The sequence below is a fragment of the Xenopus laevis genome, chromosome 2L, assembly GCF_017654675.1.
Source record: "Xenopus laevis strain J_2021 chromosome 2L, Xenopus_laevis_v10.1, whole genome shotgun sequence".
In the NCBI taxonomy this organism is placed as follows: domain Eukaryota; kingdom Metazoa; phylum Chordata; class Amphibia; order Anura; family Pipidae; genus Xenopus; species Xenopus laevis.
The window spans coordinates 74,180,010-74,205,183 of record NC_054373.1 but is presented as its reverse complement, the minus strand read 5'-3'; the positions used below and the strand labels follow the sequence as shown (position 1 = coordinate 74,205,183).

At 41.6% G+C, this 25,174-nt stretch overlaps 1 protein-coding gene across 2 annotated transcripts in view; it reads right to left on the bottom strand.

Annotated features, from left to right (window-relative positions):
- The window catches only part of csmd1.L (CUB and Sushi multiple domains 1 L homeolog), a 90,618-nt gene that overhangs the window by 23,123 nt on the left and 42,321 nt on the right, over positions 1 to 25,174 (bottom strand). The window contains 2 exon segments of one of the 2 annotated variants that reach the window (NM_001114809.1): positions 6,877 to 7,056; positions 13,270 to 13,449. In NM_001114809.1, coding sequence (NP_001108281.1) covers positions 6,877 to 7,056; positions 13,270 to 13,449 — 360 coding nt within the window. 2 annotated transcript variants of the gene reach the window in all.

Sequence of the window (25,174 nt, the reverse complement as noted above, 5' to 3'; positions counted from 1 at the left end):
TCTAGTCGTGTAAATACCTGTTTTGGTATGTAAACTGGGGAATTTACAAATACATACAGAAGCTGCGGCAAAAAGATCATTTTACAAACAGACACTTTTCCCGGTGGCGGTAAGGGGAGGGAACTCCATGCCTTCATTTGACTAGATATTTTAGTAAGTATAGGGTTCAAGTTATCTTGCAAGTAATTACGGTGGTTTTTGGTAAAGGATATTCCTAAATACTGTAGTTGGGTGACCCATTGCAAGGGCTGACCAGGTAATTGATAGCGAGGGGCTTCATGATCCAAAGGAAATATATAAGATTTACCCCAGTTTATAAGCAAACCTGAAAATTTTCTGAACGTTTTGACCACATGGAGGAGGCTATGCCAGAAACAGCAACATATCGTCCACATATAACGCTATCTTTTCCTCAATATCCCCGTATTTACAGCCCACAATATTATCATCCGCCCTTACCATAATGGCTAGCACTTCAATGGCCAGTGCAAACAGGACTGGGGATAAAGGACAGCCCTGTCTGGTACCCCTTTCCAGTGCAATAGATTCAGAGATCGAATTGTTCGTACACACTTTTGCGACAGGGCAAGAATATAACAACTGCACCCAACTAATAAACTTTTCCCCAAAGCCAAACCCCGTCAGTGTTTCCCACAAGTAACCCCATTCAACAGTATCGAACGCTTTAGCGGCGTCAAGAGAAAAAATAACCCTCCTGCCCTGATTTATGTGAGGTAACTGAAGATTTGCAAAATGTCTTCTAACATTCGTAACAGTAGCCCTCCCTGGCATGAACCCCGTTTGGTCTCTATGTACCAACTTAAGAATAACCGTATTTAATCGGGTCGCCAGAATTATTGCTAAAATTTTTATTTCACCATTAAGAAGCGAGATAGGTCTATATGACTCGCAACGTGTGGGGTCCTTCCCTTTCTTGGCAATTAATACTATGAGTGCCTCTGTCATGGAGGGAGGAAGAGTCCCAGCAGATGCCTGATCAAAGCAGTGTTTTAAGCGGGGCACTAACATGTCCTTAAATTGTTTATAGAATTCCATAGGGATTCCGTCTGTCCCCGGGGCCTTACCATTAGGGAATTAACTGATTGCGTCCTCAATTTCCTGCACAGTAATGTCTCCCTCCAAAGAGGTTCTGTCTTCTACACTTAGTGTGGGAAAAGGCACCTGTTTCAAATACTCCTGCAAGTCCCCCTGTGTGTAAGTGACTCTTGTCCTATAAGCCTCAGAGAAGTAGTCCTGAAATGTCTTGTTTATCCCTAACATGTCTGAAATCACTACACCTGCTGCAGATTGGATATTCAGTATCGTGGTAGATGGGGCTATTTCCCTACACATCAACACAAGGAGGTGACCAGTTCTGTCCCCAAATTGGTTAATTTTATGTTTGGAATATAATATACTTTTGTGGGCCTGCTGCACTAAATAATTTTGTTGGTCCTGTGACTTAAGAAGCCAATTTGCTTTATTTTCCGGATTGGGCTGTATGATATATTGGGCCTCCGCCTCAGATGCATCCCTTTCCAGCTGTATTCCCTTCTCCTCCCTTCTCTTTTTCCAGCTATTAACTCTGGACTTAACTATCCCTCTCACATATGCCTTGATCGCATCCCATTCACTGGAATCTGTTGCTGTGTACTCATTAAGTACCCAATATTCATCAATTACTTTAGGGAGACCCTCAGATACATCTGGGAGCTTCAACCAGTAGGGCTGCATCCTCCATGGTCTACTGCCATGTGCTGAAGTGGAGACCGTGAGAGAAATTGGTGAGTGGTCTGAGATCCCACAGGGCATAATGTGTATATGTTGTATCATTGGTAACAAATCTGTAGATAATAAGGCTAAGTCTATTCTGGACATTGACCCATGAGTTATGGAGTAGCATGTGTATTGTTTTAAAGTAGGGGTCCTAGCCCTCCACGCATCTACCAGTCCCAAAGCTGTTAAACATTGTTGAAACCTATGAGACGGTCTAGTAACTATTTGAGCATTGGGGGCAAATTTATCCAGTTGTACATCCTGAATGGAGTTGAAATCCCCCATGCAAATTATTGGCAAATGAGGGAACAGAGATATTGGGGAAAGACACTCAGTTAACATGGCCAATGTAAACGGATGGGGAACATATACCCCAACAATCAAAAATTCCCTCTCATCAATTCTAGCATGTACATATATAAATTTGCCCCTTGGGTCTGTTTTGATGTTAACAGACTGGAATGCAAGTCCCCTTCTAACCAATATTGAGACCCTTTAGCATAGTTGGAGTAATATGCATGATAAGTAGCGCCTAGCCACGGTCGTCTAAGAGAAGGGGTCTTATCAGGCGTCATATGGGTCTCTTGCAATATAATAATATCATGGGGGTGTTTTTTTTAGGAAATTGAAAACTAAGGACCTTTTAAGTTTGTCCCGCAGTCCCCTCACATTCCAATTTATCAATCTCAATCCCTCACAAGCCATTGTATAAACCGGTAAAGACTATGCAGAATATTAACTAGTACCCTCAAACAGAATATGCCGGTCCTCCACAGCATTATCACCAGTGTTTGCATGCATAGTAAGTAATCTCTCACCAACCTAAAAAACATTACCCCCCACCCTGCTTTCAACCCATTCCCCCAACCTGGGTTCAGCTCACATGGATCCAGAACCATCAAAAAACCCAAAGAAGAAAAAAAGGAAAAAGAAAAAAAAAGTCCTGAAAGTAGAACACTGCGGGGGAGCCAAAAAGGGCTCAAATGTGGGCAGCTAACCTTGCTGGTCACCTATACCTTATCCACGTCCCAAGGCGAAGTCACTCCTGGATACAAGTGACCATACAATGCAAAGGTTGTTATTTTCAACAAGACCACAGGTAAGGCCAAAACAGGTATAGGAAAACCAGAGCCGCCAACAGAAGAAAGGGGTAGCCTGCACATACCGTCCAAATACCGTCCAGGTTCAGGCCTGCCCCATCTGGATAGGGTCTGCACCACTCCATGGATAAGTAGATGGGGTGGACTCCAACCAATCCACTGCTTGGTGTGGAGAGGAGAAAAAAAAGGATTTTCCAGCATGGACCACACGAAGTTTGGCAGGAAAAAGCATAGCATATTGAATATTTAGCTGTCGCAGCCTCCTCTTCACTTCCATAAATTGTAACCGTTGTTTCCTCACCTCCATCGAAAAATCCGGATACAGGGAGACAGTAGTATTTTGTAAACAAAGCTCTTTGGTGCGTGCCTCTCTGAGTGCTGTGTCTCGATCACGATAGTTTAACAAGCGTGCAATCACCGGTCTGGGCCCTGCGCCTGGTGGTAATGGCCGTGCTGGAACCCGATGCGCACGTTCAATTAGGAACTGTAATGGAAACAGAAGTTTCTCACCTTCAAGATGGCGACGGCGTCCAAGATGGCGACGGCGTCCAAAATGGCGACTCCTTCCTTCCCCACGTGGATCCTGCTGGTCGCAGTGTGATGACGTCGGCTTCCTCTCGCCCACCGATTGGTCGCCGTCGACGGAATGGTCGCCAGCGTCAGAATGTGCGTCGGCGTCACGGCGATAGCGTCTTGACGCCGGCGTCAGCGTCATGACATCATCGCGCCCAAATCTTGGTGCCAAACTTTGCCTATTTAAACCCCTTGGACATTACAGATCTTGCCCAAGTATAGGTTCATCTTCGTGATTCCTGGGTGTTGTATTATTGACTGATTTCTTGTGTACCTACCTTGCCTGTTATTCGGATTGACCCTTTGCTGCCTGGATCGAACCCTTTGCCTGTACCTCGACTATTCTCCTGCCTGATCCCTTTGTACCACGAACTCGGTGACTACCTGCCTCCGCCTTGGTCCACACTCCAACTGCGCCTTCGGGCCCTTACAGGAACATAGATGAGAAGGCCTTCTCTCCGAGCTGTGTTAGCAGAAACTGCTCCACAAAAGTTTCCATCGCATTACCCTCAACTCCCTCTGGCACTCCCACCAGCCGTATATTGTTACGGCGCAGGCGATTGTCGAGGTCGTCCGTTTTAAATTCTAATGCCTGTATGCGCTTAACAGCCTCCTTGCTCCTTTTCCCAGTGGGTCACATATGTCCTCCAACTCCCCAATCCTGCGCTCCGCCTAGCTGGTACGGTCTCTCAGTTTAGAAATGTCCTGTTTCACCGTGGCAAACTTTGTTTTAAGACCGTCTATTTTATCAACCAGCATCGCATGATGTTGTTTCATAATATGCGCAATTTCCAGCAGGGAAGGTTCCGCTTCGTCATCCGGGCCTGCAGTTATGGCCGGTGAGTGAGGGGAGGACGGTGGACTGTCGGGTGGGAGGTCTGTCTCGTCTGCAGGGGAGCTGAGGGCAGAAGTAGTCGGGTCATGTGCAAAAACTTCCAAGCGCTTGGCCGCAGAGGCACTCACGTCCGCTTTCTTAGCACCTTAGTTTTGGAGGGAGAGGTCTCCGATATGGGGCCAATGCCATCTTGGCTATTTGCGGAGTTACGATCAGACCTTTTCACAGCAGTTGCTGAGGCTTTAATTGCAGAATTCCTCCTCATAATGGCAGAATAGGTTCACCTCTATCTGGTACAGGCTCCGGTGCAAATTTCATACTTTAAGGTGCACTTTAAAACAGGATAAGTTCAGGATCAATGCAGGAGCTACGGGACGCATGTCCTCTCACAAGCTCATGCCGGCCACGCCCCCCTTAAATTATATTATTGACTTACATTGTACATTCCAGGTGCATAGCATAAATCAACATACCAAGACATCTGGGTAATAATGGCTCCCATACACCTTCAGAACTGCACATCACAGTGTCAGATCCATACATGCTGAAATCTTCGACACACTGAAATCTTACAGTAGAATTTGGCAAGTATGGACCGATGAGTTTAGAAAGCATTTTTGAATGTGGGACATGTGGAAATTGACAGTTTAAATATGTGAGGTAAAAGAAACAATGAAAGTGATTGAGAAAAAAAGATTTTTTTAGTACAACAAAAAAGGTATAATGTTAATAAATATTACTGACATGCTTACATGTATTACAGGTACATATTCTTTTCACCAGCATTCAGTAACTGCCTGTCCATGAGCACAATTTTTACAGAATATAGAAACATGGTGGTACCATACATACTGTAGTATGAAAGATACTTACCACCTTACTTTGTTTGCTGGATGGAAAATCATTGGATTTTAATTTTTTCCCACACCATAGTTAGTTAGGAAGTATAAGGAGCAGCTTTGGGCTCAAGTACTTTTAATGAATGGCATCAATCTATGCAACCATTACAAAAGTTTTCTGTGACCACAACTTCTTTTCAGTTTATATGAGCCTTATTGTCAAAATGTCAGTAGATAAATGAAAGTTCTCTGGTCACATTTTGTCTGCTGATGGTGTGGCTACTGACTTAGTTGCTAATATTCTTCAACTTACAGAACTAACAAAATAATATTAGATCTTGAAATGACTGAATTCCAAGAATGGAAAATCATCCTACTGTATTTAAAAGTCAAAGGGGCAAATTCACTAAGATTCGTAGTTGCGCCTGGCGCAACTTCACCGCACTTCGCTACACTTCGCCAGGCGTAGTTTCGCCAGGCGTAGTTTCGCCAGCGCTCCGCAAATTCACTAAAATCCGAAGTTGCGCACAGGGGTAGCGTAAGGTTGTGAAGTTGCGCTAGCGTTGATTCGCTAAGCAAAGCGAAGTTACGCTAGCGATGGTTAATTTGCATACAGCGCCAAATTCAGATTTCAATGGAGGAATACGTACAATCACTACAAATGCCTGGGAAACCTTCAAAACATCAAATAAAATGTTTTTTTTTTGCCCTACACATGTGCCCACTGTATAGTTAAGTTGCCATGAGTTAGGAAATGTAGGGGGGAAGGAGGGGAGCCCCAAAAAATGTTTCGATCTTTTTCAGCCTATCACCTATAATATAGAAAACACGCCAGCGTTTTTTGGGACTTAGAAAAAATGTGAACTTTTTTTGAAGCAATCCCTATCTACTCTATTGCGCTTCGCCTGGTCTGAGGTGGCGAAGGAAGTCTAGCGTAAATGGTAGCGTTCAGTACACTGCGCGCGTTAGTGAATTTGCGTAGTTACGTCCGTAGCGAAAATTCGCCAGGCGTAAGGGTGCGAAGTAACACTAGCGAATTTACACCAGCGTTCGTTAGTGAATTTGCGAAGTAACGAAAATGCCCAATGCTAGCGAATTGACGCTAGCGTTCTGCGCTTCGGCGCTTAGTGAATTTGCCCCAAAGTCTTTTTCAAACAGGGCTGGATTTCACCCCAGGGCGCCCATTTGCCAGCGTCCTTTGGCGCCCCTTGGTGCATAAAGAATTGCGCACATGCACATAGTTTTGGTAGCAAAGCATCAATCGCCTAGTGCTTAGCGCTCTGGAATCAAGTTAGTTACCGCCCCTTAATTTATGCCGCCGTAGACCTGGCCTTTGTGGCCTGCCACAAATCCAGACTTGTTTGCAAATAATTGTATTGTGGAATGAAATTTATCCTTCAAAACTATAACATATACAATCCCTCTAATTCTTGACTATGTGCACAAAAATATTATTTTGTGTGCACATTTTAAACTTGCGCGTGCATTTTTAAAAACTTTGTGTGCAGGTCAGAATAAAAGCTAAATTTTGAGTTTTCACACAAAATTCTTTGTGACACCTAAAAATTAACAACAGAAATCCATATGAGAAAAATACACATGAGAACCACTGCTACGTACCAGGTTTTCTGAATACACTGATCCAGCACATTGATAATACAGAAATTATACCAAAAAATTCTATTTTTAATTCTATTTTTAATTCTATTTTTATATTTAATTGCCTTTTAATATATTCAAAATGGATACTTACGGAGGCAACTGGGTATTTGTGGTTTCCACTGACCATGAATACCACATGTTATAATGTCAGATCCTTTCATTTGCAAACCTTCAAGACATTCAAATCTAACAGCATAATTCAGTTTATATGGACCAATAAATCCTGACAACTTCTTTGAATTGGGCACCACAGGATTAGGGCAGTTGACATCTAGAAATAAATAAAGGAAATTCAGATGAGAGAAGGAGAGTGACACTGTGGTTACATACCAAGTTCTCTTGATGGAATAATCCAGTAATTAACACATTTATATCTATCAAAGATTAAACATTTAACATTTTTGTTGACCATACACATACAGTTTGTATTGTATACAATTTTGGACACTTTTCAAAAAAACTGTAGAATGATGTGTGCATATGTTGCACCAAAAAATCCCCCGCTATGACCACATAAATGCATCAACTTGACCAACTGATAACCCGATTGGAACCATGTATAGAATCTGCAGTATCAGTCAGCCTGGAAATGCTCAGGTCTCATTTCTGTTAAGTAATCTGAGTGGTTAAACCAGTGGAGCTATAGATAAGTGCTATTTGGCCATTCAGTCCAACCTGTATTACCATTTGGCTGATTGTCCTGTGGGAAGATTGGTCATATGTTGCCATATATTGCAAGGAGTCTCACATTTTACCCTGATAACAAAGGTTAAATTAAAATAAAAAATAAGTCCAAGTACTACAGGTATAGGATCTAATATTTAAAATGCTTGGGACCTGGGGCTTTCAGGATAAAGGATCACCATAATTTGGACCACCATACTGTAAGGCTGCTAAAAAAATATTTAAAAATGAAATAACTATTAGGTTTGTTTTGTCACCAAAACATACACTTATGCAGCTTAGTTCAAAGCAAGTATAAAGTACTTTTTAAAAAATGAAAATTACTTGCTTAAAATGGACTTTATAAGAGGATGGCATTATTGTAATTCAGAGCTTTCTGAATAATGGGTTTCCATTTAAATATCCGATAACTGTAATTCATTGTTTGATGCAGGGGCTCCCCAGAGGCTTCTGTTGCCTGAGTTCTTTTGCGCTAGAGTGGTTCGAGGAGGGGGCACATTGCTATTGCAACCATGTTAAAAAGTTTTAATCTTAAAATGAAAATTCTGCTGTCAAACTTACCAGAGGCTACTGTTTGTCACACCTGTTTACCTGCTACATACCACCTTAGGCTGGAGCAGCCCTGGCTTTCAATTGTATTTTATTGCATGGCCATAGGACATGTGTAACATTTATCAAGACGCAACTATATTAGTAACACACAACAGATAAAGCTATTTTAACCTATAAATATAATAATTTCCTATTCGTTTTTGACCTAGGAACCTTTTAACCAGTAGTTAACCTACACACTAATAATGTATAATGCTACCTGCTGTAGGCCATTTATTAGATTATCCCTTTAATGGTTTGACTTTTTATTTGAAAGGTTACAATTGGAAAACAGAACATTTACTGATAATGAATATGAAATGAGTTTAAACAGTAAGTACGTCTGCAGCAGCTTTTACAGGCTCCAGGCAGGTTTCTCCTAGAATGGTGTAAATCAAAAAGTAATTTGTGTTGTGTTTTTTTAGGGGTTTTCCAGGATAGCTTTGTTATCACCTTAATTAGCATTAGTTTGGTACTTCTATTTCCGTTCATATCCAACTTTAAATCTCATAATTATGACTTTAAAAAGTCGAAAATTATGACTTTTAATCTCATAATTATGACTTTAAAAAGTCGAAATAATGACTTTTAATCTCATAATTATGACTTTAAATCTCATAATTATGACTTTTAAATCTCATAATTATGACTTTAAATCTCATAATTATGACTTTAAAAAATCGAAATTATGACTTTAAATCTCATAATTATGACTTTTAAATCTCATAATTATGACTTTAAATCTCATAATTATGACTTTAAAAAGTCAAAATTATGACTTTAAATCTCATAATTATGACTTTCAACAGTATAACTACGGAAGAGTCATAATTATGAGATTTAAAGTCATAATTTCTACTTTTTAAAGTCATAATTATGAGATTTAAAAGTCATAATTATGAGATTTAAAGTCATAATTATGAGATTAAAAATTATAATTTCGACTTTTTAAAGTCATAATTATGAGATTTAAAGTCATAATTATGAGATTTAAAAGTCATAATTATGAGATTTAAAGTCATAATTTCGACTTTTTAAAGTCATAATTATGAGATTTAAAAGTCATAATTATGAGATTTAAAGTCATAATTATGAGATTTAAAAGTTATAATTATGAGATTTAAAGTCATAATTTCGTCTTTTTAAAGTCATAATTATGAGATTTAAAGTCATAATTATGAGATTTAAAAGTCCTAATTTTGAGATTAAAAATCATAATTTTGTATTTTTAAAGTCATAATTACGAGAAAAAAGTCATAATTATGAGATTAAAAATCATAATTTCGACTTTTTAAAGTCATAATTATGAGTTTAAAAGTCATAATTATGAGATTTAAAGTCATAAGTATGACTTTTAAAAGTCATAATTCACCATAATTTTTTTTTTTGCTGGCCCCAGTGCTCTTCCATATGATTCATCCTTTACCATCTCTGCAAGTTTCTTAGAGAGCCACAAGGATCTGGCGTCCCCTGTGCAGGCAAAGATGGCAGAGAGTGTGACGCATCAAGTACCCACGAGCAACAGCATGAGGTTATCACCCCGAGTGCAGAGCGCACCCGGAACTATGATATGGCAGCGCAGGGGTGCCATATCTGGAGGACCAAGCTGGGGAGGAGCACGGTATGAAGCCAAAGTCACAGAGAGGAAAGAAGGGCAGGAAATTAAAGAGAGCACAATGTGCCTTGCAGATCGATGAGACAACCCAAACCTTGTATGAGGTGGTGGGTAATCAGATGGGGGATTTCATACAGCTTATTTATACATCTGCCAAGCTGGCCTTCAAATCCTGTCCCGCTAATACAGCCAGTGTGAGTGACTGCAATCTATATAATGATGGATGTGACTATATAAATGAGACTGGACAGACTGCATTACTGATGGTAACCAAAAAAGCAATTAGTACTATACTGTAGATAATCGAAAAATGTCCCAAATAATTGATATGGATTATCTTTATGATAGCTCTGATTTACAGAGGGAGAATCCAATTGGGAAACAAGATTTTTCCTTGAATTACATGGAAAATAAATTGACTGATACTATTAACAATAATGAATTGGGAATTCACAGCGTATGAAATTAATTTATTTGAAACTAATTTTACTAACTGCAATAGTGTGATTTATAGCCATGAATTAAGTAGAAAAAATGAAATTCCTAATACTGAAACAAATGTATATGGTGATCATATTATGAATTTGTTGAAGTATAAACTAGTTACAGATGAAATCAATATTTTGAAGAAAGGATTAAATTACTGTTCTACTGCAGAAATTAGTTATTTCAATGTATATGTAGATGTACAAAAATGTATTAGAAAAATTGCCCTTAAAAATATTTTGCAGAGAAGGATAATAGTAAAAGGGTAAATGCTTCAGAAAACTTGATAGTTACAGAGGAGGCAGTGCTTGGGTTTATTACACACGAATGTGAAATTGTAGAATCTATGGAAGATTGTACAATTGAAAGTGGTTTAAATTACTCTGAAGATGTTGTTAATGAGGTAATTTGATTGTCCACAGCACTTTAAAACAAAATTCTGCGTTTTAACCACCCATACCACCTGGTAGTGGAATCACAATGTACAAAAAAGTGATAGAATGCATTGTAAATATAAGGATAATATCGGCAATAAGCAAAAAAAAGGCACTTATTAAATTACAAAATAATGAGCAAATATGCAAAAAAAGAGCGGATTAAGGTTGAAAAAACAATTTTTTGCATAGGTTTTTGCCATCTAGGTTACAAATTGATTTTTTGTTAGATGCAATTGAGTTCATACTGTCCCATAATATTATGTCTTTTAATGGGCAAATCTATCGACAAATCACAGGCACAGCTATGGGGGCGAAGTTCGCTCCCTCATCTGCCAGCCTTTTTATGGCAATGTGGGAAGAAGAGTTCATTTATGGGAAAGATATTCTCTATTGTGATGACATTGTCAGGTGGTTTCCCTACATTGACGATGTCATCATGATATGGAGCGGTTCTATTGAGGATGTTTTTAACTATGTAAATGATAACCCATATGATATTACATTTTCCATGCAGCATCATTCAGAAAATATAGACTTTTTAGATCTGACCTTTTATGTATGAGGTAGTAAGGTAATGTCTAAATTATATAGGAAAGAAATAGCTGGAAATACAGTCCTGAGGAATGACACTTTTCATTCTTCTCATACAATGAAATCCATTTATTATGCTTAGCTAATGAGAATACACCATAATTGTTTAGAGAGTTTTTTACCAACAGGCCAAGAAAAATGTGAAAGATTAAGCCTAAGGGGATATACAAAAACAGATCTAAATGAAGCTATGAAGAAAATAGAAAAGTTAAAAGATACAAAAGAGGAAAAGGGAAATAGAAAAGAATTTAAGGTAAAAAATAAAGGAGGGGTTGAAAGAGGTGCAGAGTAGTGATGTGCGGGCCGACCCGAGGCCCGCGGGACCCGCGGGCCGACCCCTGGACGAAATGCGCGGGTTGCGGGCGGGTGCAACCTAGTACTACTATCTTCCGGCACCGGAATTTATAGACTTCCGCCTGCCCCGTCCCTTTTGTGATGTCACTGCGGGGCGGGCTGGGTCTATAAATAAAGGGGAGCAGCGGGCCCAGGTCGGATGCGGGTAGGGAGCGTGCGGGTTAGGGTCGGGTGCGGGTCGAGAATTTCTCGACCCGCACATCACTAGTGCAGAGGTAAGATGCATTTTAGAATATGGTTTGCAGTACGGAGCAGTAAAGAAAAGTATTTTGAAAAATTGGAACATTTTAAATGTAGATCCGGTTACACAGTCTTTAAAGTTAACTCCAATGGTGGTAAGCAGAAAAGTTAAATCTTTAGCAAATAAAATTGCCCCTAACAGATTACGAAAAAGTCAAAAAAGGACAACATGGCTGGCAAGTGTGAAAGGATTTTGATGCTATGTAGATGCTAAGTAGATGCTATGTAGTTTGCAAAAATAATAATAGGAAGAAAGTGGTTAAGTTTAGCAACAAAAATAAGAGTCACGAATATGAGATAAGAAAAGTTATAACTTGTTCCACTAAGTTTGTGATATATGCAGTACAATGCCAATGTGGTGCCCTTTATGTGAGTCGCACCACATTGGCATTGGAGGATCTACACAAAAAATAAAATATGTTTGGGATTGATACTGTGGATGAAAAAAGTGGGGGTAATCTGAGCACTAAATTATTAAAACTAGAGTCAAATTGGATTTTCAGATTCACTTTGAATTAAAACCATTCTTTACATCAGTTTGGAATTAAATTTTTAAAAAAAATTTAAGTAAGTATAAATTTGGAGGTCTGATTTGTTTTAAAGAATAATTGGGCATTTTGGTTGCGCTCTTGCAATTAATGAGCACATGAATTTTAGATTAATATATTGGAATTGTGTATATTTATTAGATATGATGTGCTATAATAGTACATCTTATTAAAGAACACTGCTACAGTAGAGTGTGTGTATAGGTAGTGCAATTATTAACAAAATTGTAATAAGACAATAAAAAATATATGGGTTTGTATCCCTTGTAAATACTCCCTACACTTGATATTCCCCATGGTAGTTGTGATGAAAGTGTATAAGAGAATATTAATCTATCCAGGTTTAAGAAAGTAAGGGTCCAGGTATGGAGTATGGCCCTGTAAAATGGATATAATAAAATATCTTAAATTACTGATTCTGTAATCTGTATAGAACAATTGGGCAGGTATATAAGGGATATGACCTAGAGTAGCCACACCTCCTCTGATGAAGAAACCTAATGGTGCGAAACGCGTCAGGAAGGAGTGGCTAACATGAGGTATGCAGACAGGGGGAAGATGCTGCCATGCAGTATGATATGAGTTTATTTTTTACTAATTTGTAATTACCTGCTGTGGTGTTTGTTCACTAATAAATGCTTTAAGTGAGTAACCATGCATAGCTATTTGATTATTTAATTATTGCTTGAAAATGTTCACTGTTGCATTTTTGAAAAATTGCACCAGTATTATAACCATTATTGTTTATGGGAATTTTCCAGTATTCAATTTTTCCTCCTGCCCATGAGCCAGAAATCAAGGGGTCAGCAAAACACAACTTTGTGCTTTATTGCTGAACCATAATGGTTAAGCCATTGTAGTGCATATCAGTAAGCAGCATTAAATTATATTATTGGCTTACATTGTACATTCCAGGTGGATAGCATAAAATAACATACCAAGACATCTGGGTAATAATGGCTCCCATACACCTTCAGAACTGCACATCACAGTGTCAGATCCATACATGCTGAAACCTTCGACACACTGAAATCTTAGAGTAGAATTTGGCAAGTATGGACCGATTAGTTTAGAAAGCATTTTTGAATGTGGGACATGTGGAGATGGACAGTTTAAATCTGTGAAGTAAAAGAAACAATGAAAGCGATTGGGATATTTATAAATATAATTGGCATGCTGCATCTCCCATTACAGGTGATATATTATTTTCACCAGTATTCAGTAGCTGCCTGCCCATGAGCACGATACTATATAGAAGCATAGTGGTATCATACATAGTATGAAAGATACTAACCACCTTGGTTGGCTGGATGGAAAAACTTTGGGTTTTAATTTTTCCCCACACCATAGTTAGTTAGGAAGTATAAGGAGCAGCTTTTGACTCAAGTACCTTTAATCAATGGTGTTAATCTGCGCAACTACTAAGACATTTTTCATATAAGCTCAACTGCTTTTGAGCCTATATGAGCCTTTTTGTCAAAATGTCAGTAGACAAATGAAAAGTGCTCTGGTCACATTGTGTCTGCTGATGGTGTGGCTACTGACTTAGTTGAGGGGGGGGGGTTCAGGAGAACCTATGCTTTCAAAATATGCTAGAATGTTGGTGTAATTCCACTTCTGTAAAAAGATAAAGGCTTCTAAGTGTCTAAAAAAAAATAAACAAAATCATGTTTCCCATAATACAAACACATATATCAGAAAAGTAATTTATTCTATGCACAGCAGCAGATTTGGAAAGTTCTCCCGAATGACTTTATATATACTTTTATAAATTTTTATCACTTGTATAGGTAAAAACCTCCAAGCAGTACACTACCAAATTTCCAATGCACCGCTCCACAAAACTGCATACTTCTGAATTCAAGACCAAACATTCCACTAACAGTATGTTTACCCTAGAAAACTACACATTATTGGAAATAACAGATTCTGATGAATTCAAAATGGGTAAATATAGCTATGTACTCCAAAGTACAAAGTTGAAATTCTTTCCTAAATGTATCATTTTGTAAAAAATCACAAAAATTGTAAAATTGTGACCTCAAAGCTTCCAGTCTCCAGCATCATATTTCCCTCAGATCATTAGGTACCAAGGTAAAACACCTAAATATCAACGTCAGGAGTCCATTGAACAGTTTGATGCCCAATGTGTATTGGTTTACCTAAGTATGTGGCATATAGGGGTCCCAGAATAAAGACACCCCATACGAGCTATCAGTTCTGCACAAGCCACAAAAAAGTGAGCTCTTTGTTTGATTTCAAATTAAGCAAAGAAATTCCCCTGTAAGGGAGGATTTTTAGTTTGCGTGTGATGCATAGGCAGTAGAAGATGTTTTTTGCGGGGGGGGGGGGCATGAAACAGAACGTAGGCATTGCGCAATGCGCCGCGGCAAAATTTTGGCCACGCTCCCTTTTGACCACTCCCTTTGGACTCCACCCACTTTCCCGTGTGCTTTCACTGAATTTTCAGGAAAATCAAACCATAGCAGTGGGGGCAAAATTTGCTAGAAGTCTGGCACTGCAGGAAGGAGGTATTAACACCACATGCACAATTTTAACTGAGAGCTGTGAATAGGGATGTAGCGAACGTCGGAAAAAAAGTTCGCGAACATATTCGCGAACTTGCGCAAAAATGCGAGCGGTTCGCGAACGGTTCGCGAACCCCATAGACTTCAATGGGAAGGCGAACTTTAACATCTAGAAAAGACATTTCTGGCCAGAAAAATGATTTTAAAGTTGTTTAAAGGGTGCAACGACCTGGACAGTGGCATGCCAGAGGGGGATCAAGGGCAAAAATGTATCTGAAAAATCTGCCTGTGTGTGCTTGGAAGAGATAGTGTAGGGGGAGAGCTGTTAGTGATTTCAGGGACAGATGATAGTAAGCTTGCTGGCTAGTAATCTGCTTGATACTGCTCTGTATTGGAGGGACAGAAGTCTGCAGGGATTTGAGGGACATTTTAGCTTAGGTAGCTTTGCTGGCTAGTAATCTACTGTTCTCTTTAAACAACTGCCATACGTTGACCTTGTAGGCATTGTTTGCCCAGTTTTTTTGGACGCAGCCACTGAAGCACAGTTGCCAGAAAAAATATGCCATATAAATGCTGAAAATAGTAATTTTTCGCCATACGTTGACCTTGTAGACATTGTTTGCCCAGTTTTTTTGGACGCAGCCACTGAAGCACAGTTGCCAGAAAAATTATGCCATATAAATGCTGAAAATATAAATTTTTTTGGTTGCAGCCACTGAAGCACAGAGGCCAGAAAAATTATGCCATATAAATGCAGAAAATATGCATTTTTTTGGTCGCAGCCACTGAAGCACAGTTGCCAGAAAAATTATGCCATATAAATGCTGAAAATATAAATTTTTTTGGTTGCAGCCACTGAAGCACAGAGGCCAGAAAAATTATGCCATATAAATGCAGAAAATATGCATTTTTTTGGTCGCAGCCACTGAAGCACAGTTGCCAGAAAAAATATGCCATATAAATGCTGAAAATAGTCATTTTTTGCCATATACGTTGAGTCAACGTATGGCAAAAAATTACTATTTTCAGCATTTATATGGCATATTTTTTCTGGCCTCTGTGCTTCAGTGGCTGCGGCCAAAAAAACTGGGCAAACAATGCCTACAAGGTCAACGTCGTTGACCTTGTAGGCATTGTTTGCCCAGTTTTTTTGGCCGCAGCCACTGAAGCACAGAGGCCAGAAAAAATATGCCATATAAATGCTGAAAATAGTAATTTTTTTGGTCGCAGCCACTGAAGCACAGTTGCCAGAAAAATTATGCCATATAAATGCTGAAAATATAAATTTTTTTGGTTGCAGCCACTGAAGCACAGAGGCCAGAAAAATTATGCCATATAAATGCTGAAAATATAAATTTTTTTGGTTGCAGCCACTGAAGCACAGAGGCCAGAAAAATTATGCCATATAAATGCAGAAAATATGCATTTTTTTGGTCGCAGCCACTGAAGCACAGTTGCCAGAAAAATTATGCCATATAAATGCAGAAAATATGCATTTTTTTGGACGCAGCCACTGAAGCACAGTTGCCAGAAAAAATATGCCATATAAATGCTGAAAATAGTCATTTTTTGCCATACGTTGACCTTGTAGACATTGTTTGCCCAGTTTTTTTGGTTGCAGCCACTGAAGCACAGAGGCCAGAAAAAATTAAACCAGTAGGGTTTGCACCCTAGTTTGTAACGGTGGCGGAGGGAGGAGGAGGACGCTAAAGGACAGCTGTGTGTGGAGTCATGAGGCTTGAAGAGAAGGACAGCTGCATAGAAGTCAGAACAAGTCTTCCGGCGTGCAGTAACCCTCCGAGATCCACCCCTCATTCATTTTAATAAAGGTCAGGTAATCGACACTTTTGTGACCTAGGCGAGTTCTCTTCTCAGTTACAATCCCTCCTGCTGCACTGAAGGTCCTTTCTGAGAGCACACTTGAGGCTGGGCAAGACAAGAGGTTCATGGCAAATTGTGACAGCTCTGGCCACAGATCAAGCCTGCACACCCAGTAGTCCAGGGGTTCATCGCTCCTCAGAGTGTCGATATCTGCAGTTAATGCCAGGTAGTCCGCTACCTGCCGGTCGAGGCGTTCTTTGAGGGTGGATCCAGAAGGGTTGTGGCGCTGCCTTGGACAGAAAAACATTTGCATGTCTGACGTTACAGACTGGCCAAAGGGCTTTGTCCTTGCAGGTGTGCTCGTGGCAGGATTACTGGCACCTCTGCCCCTGGAATGTTGATGAGTTCCTGAAGTGACATCACCCTTAAAAGCATTGTACAACATGTTTTGCAGGCTGGTTTGTAAATGCCGCATCTTTTCGGACTTGTGGTATGTTGGTAACATTTCTGACACTTTATGCTTGTACCGAGGGTCTAGTAGCGTTGCGACCCAGTACAGGTCCTTCTCCTTAAGCCTCTTGATACGGGGGTCCTTCAACAGGCATGACAGCATGAAAGACCCCATTCTCACAAGGTTGGATGCAGAGCTATCCATCTCCGCTTCCTCATTATCAAGGACTGCATCATCCACGGTCTCCTCCCCCCAGCCACGTACAAGACCAGGGGTCCCCAAAAGGTCACCACTAGCCCCCTGGGAAGCCTGCTCCTGTTGGTCCTCCTCCTCCTCCTCCACAAAGCCACCTTCCTCCTCTGACTCCACTTCTGGCACCTCTCCCTGCGTTGCAGCAGGTGCCTGGGTTCGTTCTGGTGATTCCGACCAGAAATCGCGCGCTTCCAGCTCCTCGTCACGCTGGTCTACAGCCTCATCTGTCACTCGTCGCACGGCACGCTCCAGGAAGAAAGCGAAGGGTATTAGGTCGCTGATGGTGCCTTCGGTGCGACTGACCATATTTGTCACCTCTTCAAAAGGTCGCATGAGCCTGCAGGCATCGCGCATAAGCACCCAGTAACGGGGGAAAAAAATCCCCAGCTGTGCAGATCCAGTCCTACCACCCAGTTCAAAAAGGTACTCGTTGACGGCCCTTTGTTGTTGCAGCAGACGTTCCAACATAAGGAGCGTTGAATTCCAGCGAGTCTGGCTGTCAGAAATCAAACGCCTGACTGGCATGTTGTAGCGCTGCTGAATGTCAGCAAGGCGTGCCATGGCTGTGTAGGAACGTCTGAAATGGGCCGACACCTTTCTGGACTGGGTGAGAACGTCCTGGAATCCTGGGTACTTGGAGACAAAACGTTGGACTATTAAATTTAACACATGTGCCATGCAGGGCACATGTGTTAAATTGCCTAGTCTCAACGCTGCCAACAGATTGCTTCCATTGTCACACACCACTTTTCCGATCTGCAGTTGGTGTGGGGTCAGCCACCGATCGGCCTGTGACTGCAGAGATGACAGGAGTACAGATCCGGTATGGTTTTTGCTTTCCAGGCACGTCATCCCCAAGACAGCGTGACAACGGCGTACCTGGCACGTCGAATAGCCTAGGGGGAGCTGGGGGTGCACAGGTGTGGAGGAGGAGAAGGAGGACCCAGCAGCAGAGTAAGAAGAAGAAGAAGACGAGGTAGAGAGCGATGGAGGAGTAGAGGTGGTGGCAGAACCGCGTGCAATCCGTGGTGGTGACACCAACTCCACTGTTGTTGTTGAGCTACCCATTCCCTGCTTCCCAGCCATTACCAAGTTCACCCAGTGGGCAGTGTAGGTGACATACCTGCCCTGACCATGCTTGGAGGACCATGCGTCAGTAGTCATATGGACCTTTGGCCCAACACTAAGTGACAGAGATGCGGTAACTTGGCTCTGCACATGTTGGTACAGGTGTGGTATTCCCTTTTTAGAAAAAAAATTGCGGCTGGGTACCTTCCACTGCGGTGTCCCAATTGCTACAAATTTGCGGAAGGCCTCAGAGTCCACCAGCTGGTATGGTAAAAGCTGGCGGGCTAAGAGTGCAGACAAGCCAGCTGTCAGACGCCGGGCAAGGGGGTGACAGTCAGACATTGGCTTCTTACGCTCAAACATGGCCTTCACAGAAACTTGGCTGGTGGCAGATGACTGGGAATGGGAACAGGTGGTCAAGGTGGAAGGCGGAGTGGAGGGTGGTTCAGACGGGTCAAGGAGAGCAGAGGTAGAGCAGTAAGATGCTGGACCAGAAGGAGTGTGGCTTTTAGTTTGCCTGTTGCCTTTGAGGTGTTGCTCCCAAAGTGCTTTGTGCTTGCCGCTCATGTGCCTTCGCATAGAAGTTGTACCTATGTGGCTGTTGGGCTTACCAAGGCTCAGTTTCTGACTGCACTCATTGCAAATTACAATGCTTTTGTCAGAGGCACACACATTAAAAAAATCCCACACTGCTGACTTTTTGGAAGTGTGCGATCTGGCGGTAACAGTAGAAGTTGGCGGAGTTGGCGGTATTGGCGGCAATGGCGGGTGCGTTGGCCGGCTGAACACAGGTGCCGATACATGTTGTTGCCCTACTGATCCCTGCGGGCTGTCCTCCCTGCTTCTTCTAAGTCTTATTCTCCTACTGCCTCTCTGACTCTCCGTCTCTCCATCTGAACTACCCTCCTCTTGCTCTCTTCTACTAGGCACCCACAAAACATCAATCTCCTCATCATCATTCTCCTCAGATGCATCAATTTCTTCTGACACATCACAGAAGGAAGCAGCAGCGGGGACCTCCTCCTCATCACTCATTATGTCCATCTCTATCGTGTTCTCTGCCAGAATTAAATCTGGTGTAAGGTCCTCATCTCCTTCATCTTCTTCTGGCAATAATGGTTGCGCATTACTCAGTTCAAGAAACTCATGGGAAAATAACTCCTCTGACCCCAGTGAAGAAGGGGCACCGGTGGTGGAGGAAGTGTTACGTGGGGTGGCCATAGCAGTGGAGGATGAGGAGGATGTTGTGGTAAAGTTAGAAACGGTAGAGGATGGGGTGTGCTGTGTAAGCCAGTCAACTACCTCTTCAGCATTTTGGGAGTTCAGGGTCATTGGCTTTTTAAAACTGGGCAATTTGCTAGGGCCACAGGATTGCATAGCAGCACGGCCCCTAGCACGGCCTCTGCGTGGCGGCCTGCCTTTGCCTGGCATTATTTTTAAAAAAACAACAACAACAACAAAAACTCAGTTGGTTTTTCTGGAAACGATAATACACACAGCTAGATGGCGGGTTGAAGAAAACAGTGTGCAAATAATGCCTACAAGGTCAACGTATACACTACTACAGCGGTGGATACGGATTACGTAAAATATATTATGGCTGCTTGAAAAAAGTCACTCCGGTGTTTTTTCTGGAGACGGTAATATTATGGATATTTAGACAGAATGTGAACAAGGTCACACAGCTAGATGGCGGGTTGAAGAAAACAGTGTGCAAATAATGCCTACAAGGTCAACGTATACACTACTACAGCGGTGGATACGGATTACGTAAAATATATGAATGCTGCTTGAAAAAAAGTAACTCAAGTGGTTTTTCTAGAGACGATAATATTATGGATATTTAGACAGAATGTGAACAAGGTCACACAGCTAGATGGCGGGTTGAAGAAAACAGTGTGCAAATAATGCCTACAAGGTCAACGTATACACTACTACAGCGGTGGATACGGATTACGTAAAATATATGAATGCTGCTTGAAAAAAAGTAACTCAAGTGGTTTTTCTAGAGACGATAATATTATGGATATTTAGACAGAATGTGAACAAGGTCACACAGCTAGATGGCGGGTTGAAGAAAACAGTGTGCAAATAATGCCTACAAGGTCAACGTATACACTACTACAGCGGTGGATACGGATTACGTAAAATATATGAATGCTGCTTGAAAAAAAGTAACTCAAGTGGTTTTTCTAGAGACGGTAATATTATGGATATTTAGACAGAATGTGAACAAGGTCACACAGCTAGATGGCGGGTTGAAGAAAACAGTGTGCAAATAATGCCTACAAGGTCAACGTATACACTACTACAGCGGTGGATACGGATTACGTAAAATATATTATGGCTGCTTGAAAAAAGTCACTCCGGTGTTTTTTCTGGAGACGGTAATATTATGGATATTTAGACAGAATGTGAACAAGGTCACACAGCTAGATGGCGGGTTGAAGAAAACAGTGTGCAAATAATGCCTACAAGGTCAACGTATACACTACTACAGCGGTGGATACGGATTACGTAAAATATATTATGGCTGCTTGAAAAAAGTCACTCCGGTGTTTTTTCTGGAGACGGTAATATTATGGATATTTAGACAGAATGTGAACAAGGTCACACAGCTAGATGGCGGGTTGAAGAAAACAGTGTGCAAATAATGCCTACAAGGTCAACGTATACACTACTACAGCGGTGGATACGGATTACGTAAAATATATTATGGCTGCTTGAAAAAAGTCACTCCGGTGTTTTTTCTGGAGACGGTAATATTATGGATATTTAGACAGAATGTGAACAAGGTCACACAGCTAGATGGTGGGTTGAAGAAAACAGTGTGCAAATAATGCCTACAAGGTCAACGTATACACTACTACAGCGGTGGATACGGATTACGTAAAATATATTATGGCTGCTTGAAAAAAGTCACTCCGGTGTTTTTTCTGGAGACGGTAATATTATGGATATTTAGACAGAATGTGAACAAGTTCACACAGCTAGATGGCGGGTTGAAGAAAACAGTGTGCAAATAATGCCTACAAGGTCAACGTATACACTACTACAGCGGTGGATACGGATTACGTAAAATATATTATGGCTGCTTGAAAAAAGTCACTCCGGTGTTTTTTCTGGAGACGGTAATATTATGGATATTTAGACAGAATGTGAACAAGGTCACACAGCTAGATGGCGGGTTGAAGAAAACAGTGTGCAAATAATGCCTACAAGGTCAACGTATACACTACTACAGCGGTGGATACGGATTACGTAAAATATATTATGGCTGCTTGAAAAAAGTCACTCCGGTGTTTTTTCTGGAGACGGTAATATTATGGATATTTAGACAGAATGTGAACAAGGTCACACAGCTAGATGGCGGGTTGAAGAAAACAGTGTGCAAATAATGCCTACAAGGTCAACGTATACACTACTACAGCGGTGGATACGGATTACGTAAAATATATTATGGCTGCTTGAAAAAAGTCACTCCGGTGTTTTTTCTGGAGACGGTAATATTATGGATATTTAGACAGAATGTGAACAAGGTCACACAGCTAGATGGCGGGTTGAAGAAAACAGTGTGCAAATAATGCCTACAGGGCAAATAATGCCTAAAAGGTCAACTTATACACTACTACAGCGGTAGTAAAATAAAAAAAAGTAAAATAAAAAAAAAATGAATATTAAAAAAAAAAAATTAAAGTTGGTGCTGCTGAACTACTAGGAGCAGCAGATTAGCACACCAGTCCCACTCCCCAACACTGCTAGACTAATAGCACTGGGCTCTTATAGTAGTAGTAGTAGTAGTAGTAAAACAACAAAAAAATAAATAAAAGCAGTCCTTACAAGGACTACTGTTATTGCAGCAGTCAGCAGATGAGATCAGAAGCAGGACAGCTGCCCACTGCAGCTACATACAGAGCACTGCAGTAGAAGGTAGATTACTAGCCAGCAAAGCTACCTAAGCTTAAATGTCCCTCAAACCCCTGCAGACTTCTGTCCCTCCAATAACAGAGCAGTATCAAAACGATTACTAGCCAGCAAACTTTCAACTGTCCCTGAAATCACTAACAGGCAGCAGCTCTCTCCCTACACTATCTCTTCAGCACACACAGGCAGAGTGAAAAAACGCTGCAGGGCTTCGGTTTTTATAGGGAAGGGGAGTGGTCCAGGGGAGAGCTTCCTGATTGGCTGCCATGTACCTGCTGGTCTGGGGTGAGAGGGCAAAAAAAAGCGCCAACAATGGCGAACCCAAAATGGCGAACGGCGCGCGACGTTCGCGAACTTCCGGCGAGCGCGAACACCCGATGTTCGCGCGAACAAGTTCGCCGGCGAACAGTTCGCGACATCTCTAGCTGTGAATACTGGTACTACAAGCACATTATGGGGAAAAAGATTCTGTCCCCTAAAGTACATTACATGCAGAGACTGTGAGATACTCAAAAGACATACAAAGGAGCAGTAGGCACTGATCTACCAAGAACATAATAAAGAGAAGGCATCACAAGCACTATAAAGAACATTACATAGTAAGAAGCAGAGCGCACTGGCACGCCAAATACAGTACATACATAGACAACAATGGACAATGGCACCACAAGCAGTAAGCTAGAGAGAATACTGGCAGGCCAAGCACAATATACAATAAAACAAAGTGGGTATAGGTATAAGAATGCATTTTATAGTCAGTATAATAATCAGTGAGCACAGGCACTCGAAGCCTATTATGAGTTCTAGCACCTCCCCATTCACTGCCTTACTCTATTGCTCTGCCAAAATGCAAGGTATGAGGAGCTGTAGGTCTGGAGCATTGTGTAACCTGTATTAGGGAAAGCCATGCAGTCACTGCATTAGTAATGTGAAAAATTCTAATATCTCTCACAGGGGAATTCCATACTATAAATACCCCCCAGAACCCATTGCAGTATGGCACAGTGCAAGTCCATGTATAAATACCCACCAAAACCAATCGCAGGATGGCAAAGGGGCAATTTCATGTATAAATACATAATGCATTGACAAATTGGCAGCCACTCACCCTCACCTAGGACTAGGAAATCTGCCTGGTGGAGAGGTAGAAATTGAATCTCAGTCGGCTGCAGATCAGGAGGATTCTCAGGAGTCAGTCACAAATGCAGCAGGCACAGGCCAGCATGGCGCGCACAGGCCAGCATGGCGCGCACAGGCCAGCGTTGCACCATGTACGACGCGCCAACGCCATGCTGCTCTGAAGCCAGTAACAGAACTAGTTGATTCCGGGTACAGGAGGTGCACCGGCCAACCCAGACACGGCAGCAAAAAAAAAAAAAAGGCAAAAAAAATTGTAAAAAAAAATTTTCCAACTGGAGGAGGAAAATTCTGGGGGGAGGGGACGGCCCCTGTGGCCCCCGGTTCCAATGCCAATGGTTCGGTATGTGAGGGTGTTGGCTACTTGGTGTGTGAATTTTGGGGAGTTTTGAGGTTGATTTATTTTACTTTATTTTTGACCCAGAAGGCTACAAACTCACTGACAGATTCCCTACCCCTTTACCACAGGTTTCAGTTTCACTTGCATTTTTTATTTCCTTTTTCAGCTAAAGCACTTTTATATTGTGGCAGTGAAACTCCCAGGCACCTGTTCACATTAACCTTCTCCCTGCCAAAGCCTTTCAAAAGCCTTTCACCTTAGCATTTACTTTTTGTTTATTAATTGAATTAGGCTTCCTTTTTTGTGGGTCGTTTTGTAAAATAATGGGAGGGAACAATAAGCAAAATTATTAAAAAAATACCTCAGGGTCCTAAAGGTAAAGGGCCTGGAAAACCTGTCTGTAACTCTGCAACATAATTATAAGTCAGAGCCCATGTAAAAAAAAACCTGTTGCTTCTACTTCTGCAGCCAATGTGACCTATGCCTGTGGAAAACATTTGCACAGCCAGTAGCTGTCGGCAGCAACTTAAGCCAAGCCACTGCTAGGGTAGAGCAGCTTACAAGGAAGCATGGCATCAGGTGTAATGTCAGGGGCTCATGCCATAGAGTGTATATAAAGGCTGCAACTGATGTGGTAGGACCCTCTGCAATAGTGACAGCCAGCAAAATGTTTGGGAAAGATGTAATCTTTGCCCATGCACTAACCGTAGTACATACACTGGTGCAGAGGGTTATCATAGTGTGTGTGTGTGTGTGGGGGGGGGGGAGTTATGTCCCTGTAGAACCACTAGAAGGGGTAGTTTTATCTAATATGCCCCCCTTCCTACCAGACCCCTTATTGTGCCCCCACCTGCAAGCCCTTGGGGAAAAAAAGTCAAACATATCTAAAATGCCCTTGGGATGCAAGGATAGCAGACAGGACACATTATTTCCTTTAAAATGCACTTTGGGGTCACGATAATATTAAGGGATCATTTGTTCTGTTGGAGGGAGTGCTGTGTAAATTGTTTTACAGCACAGAGGAAGTGAAGTGCACTGCATCCCCCATTGTCACAGCTGTTTCTATAGAGAATATTGGGATAACCCCTATACAGAATCCTGCAGATGAGAATGCAAGGCTGGATGATGAGGCTGGAGCAGTGGATATGGAGAAAGTTACCCAAACAGTCTCTGAAAAAAATAGCCCTGAATGGCCTGCTGTACATGCACAGATCTCTCCTCCCTTGCCTTGCACTGATCCCAGTGTTGTTTGCATCCAGGATGCTCAGGAGGCAGTAGAAAGAGCAGAGGCTGCCTATTGAGCCTCTAAAGCTCCCCCTGTT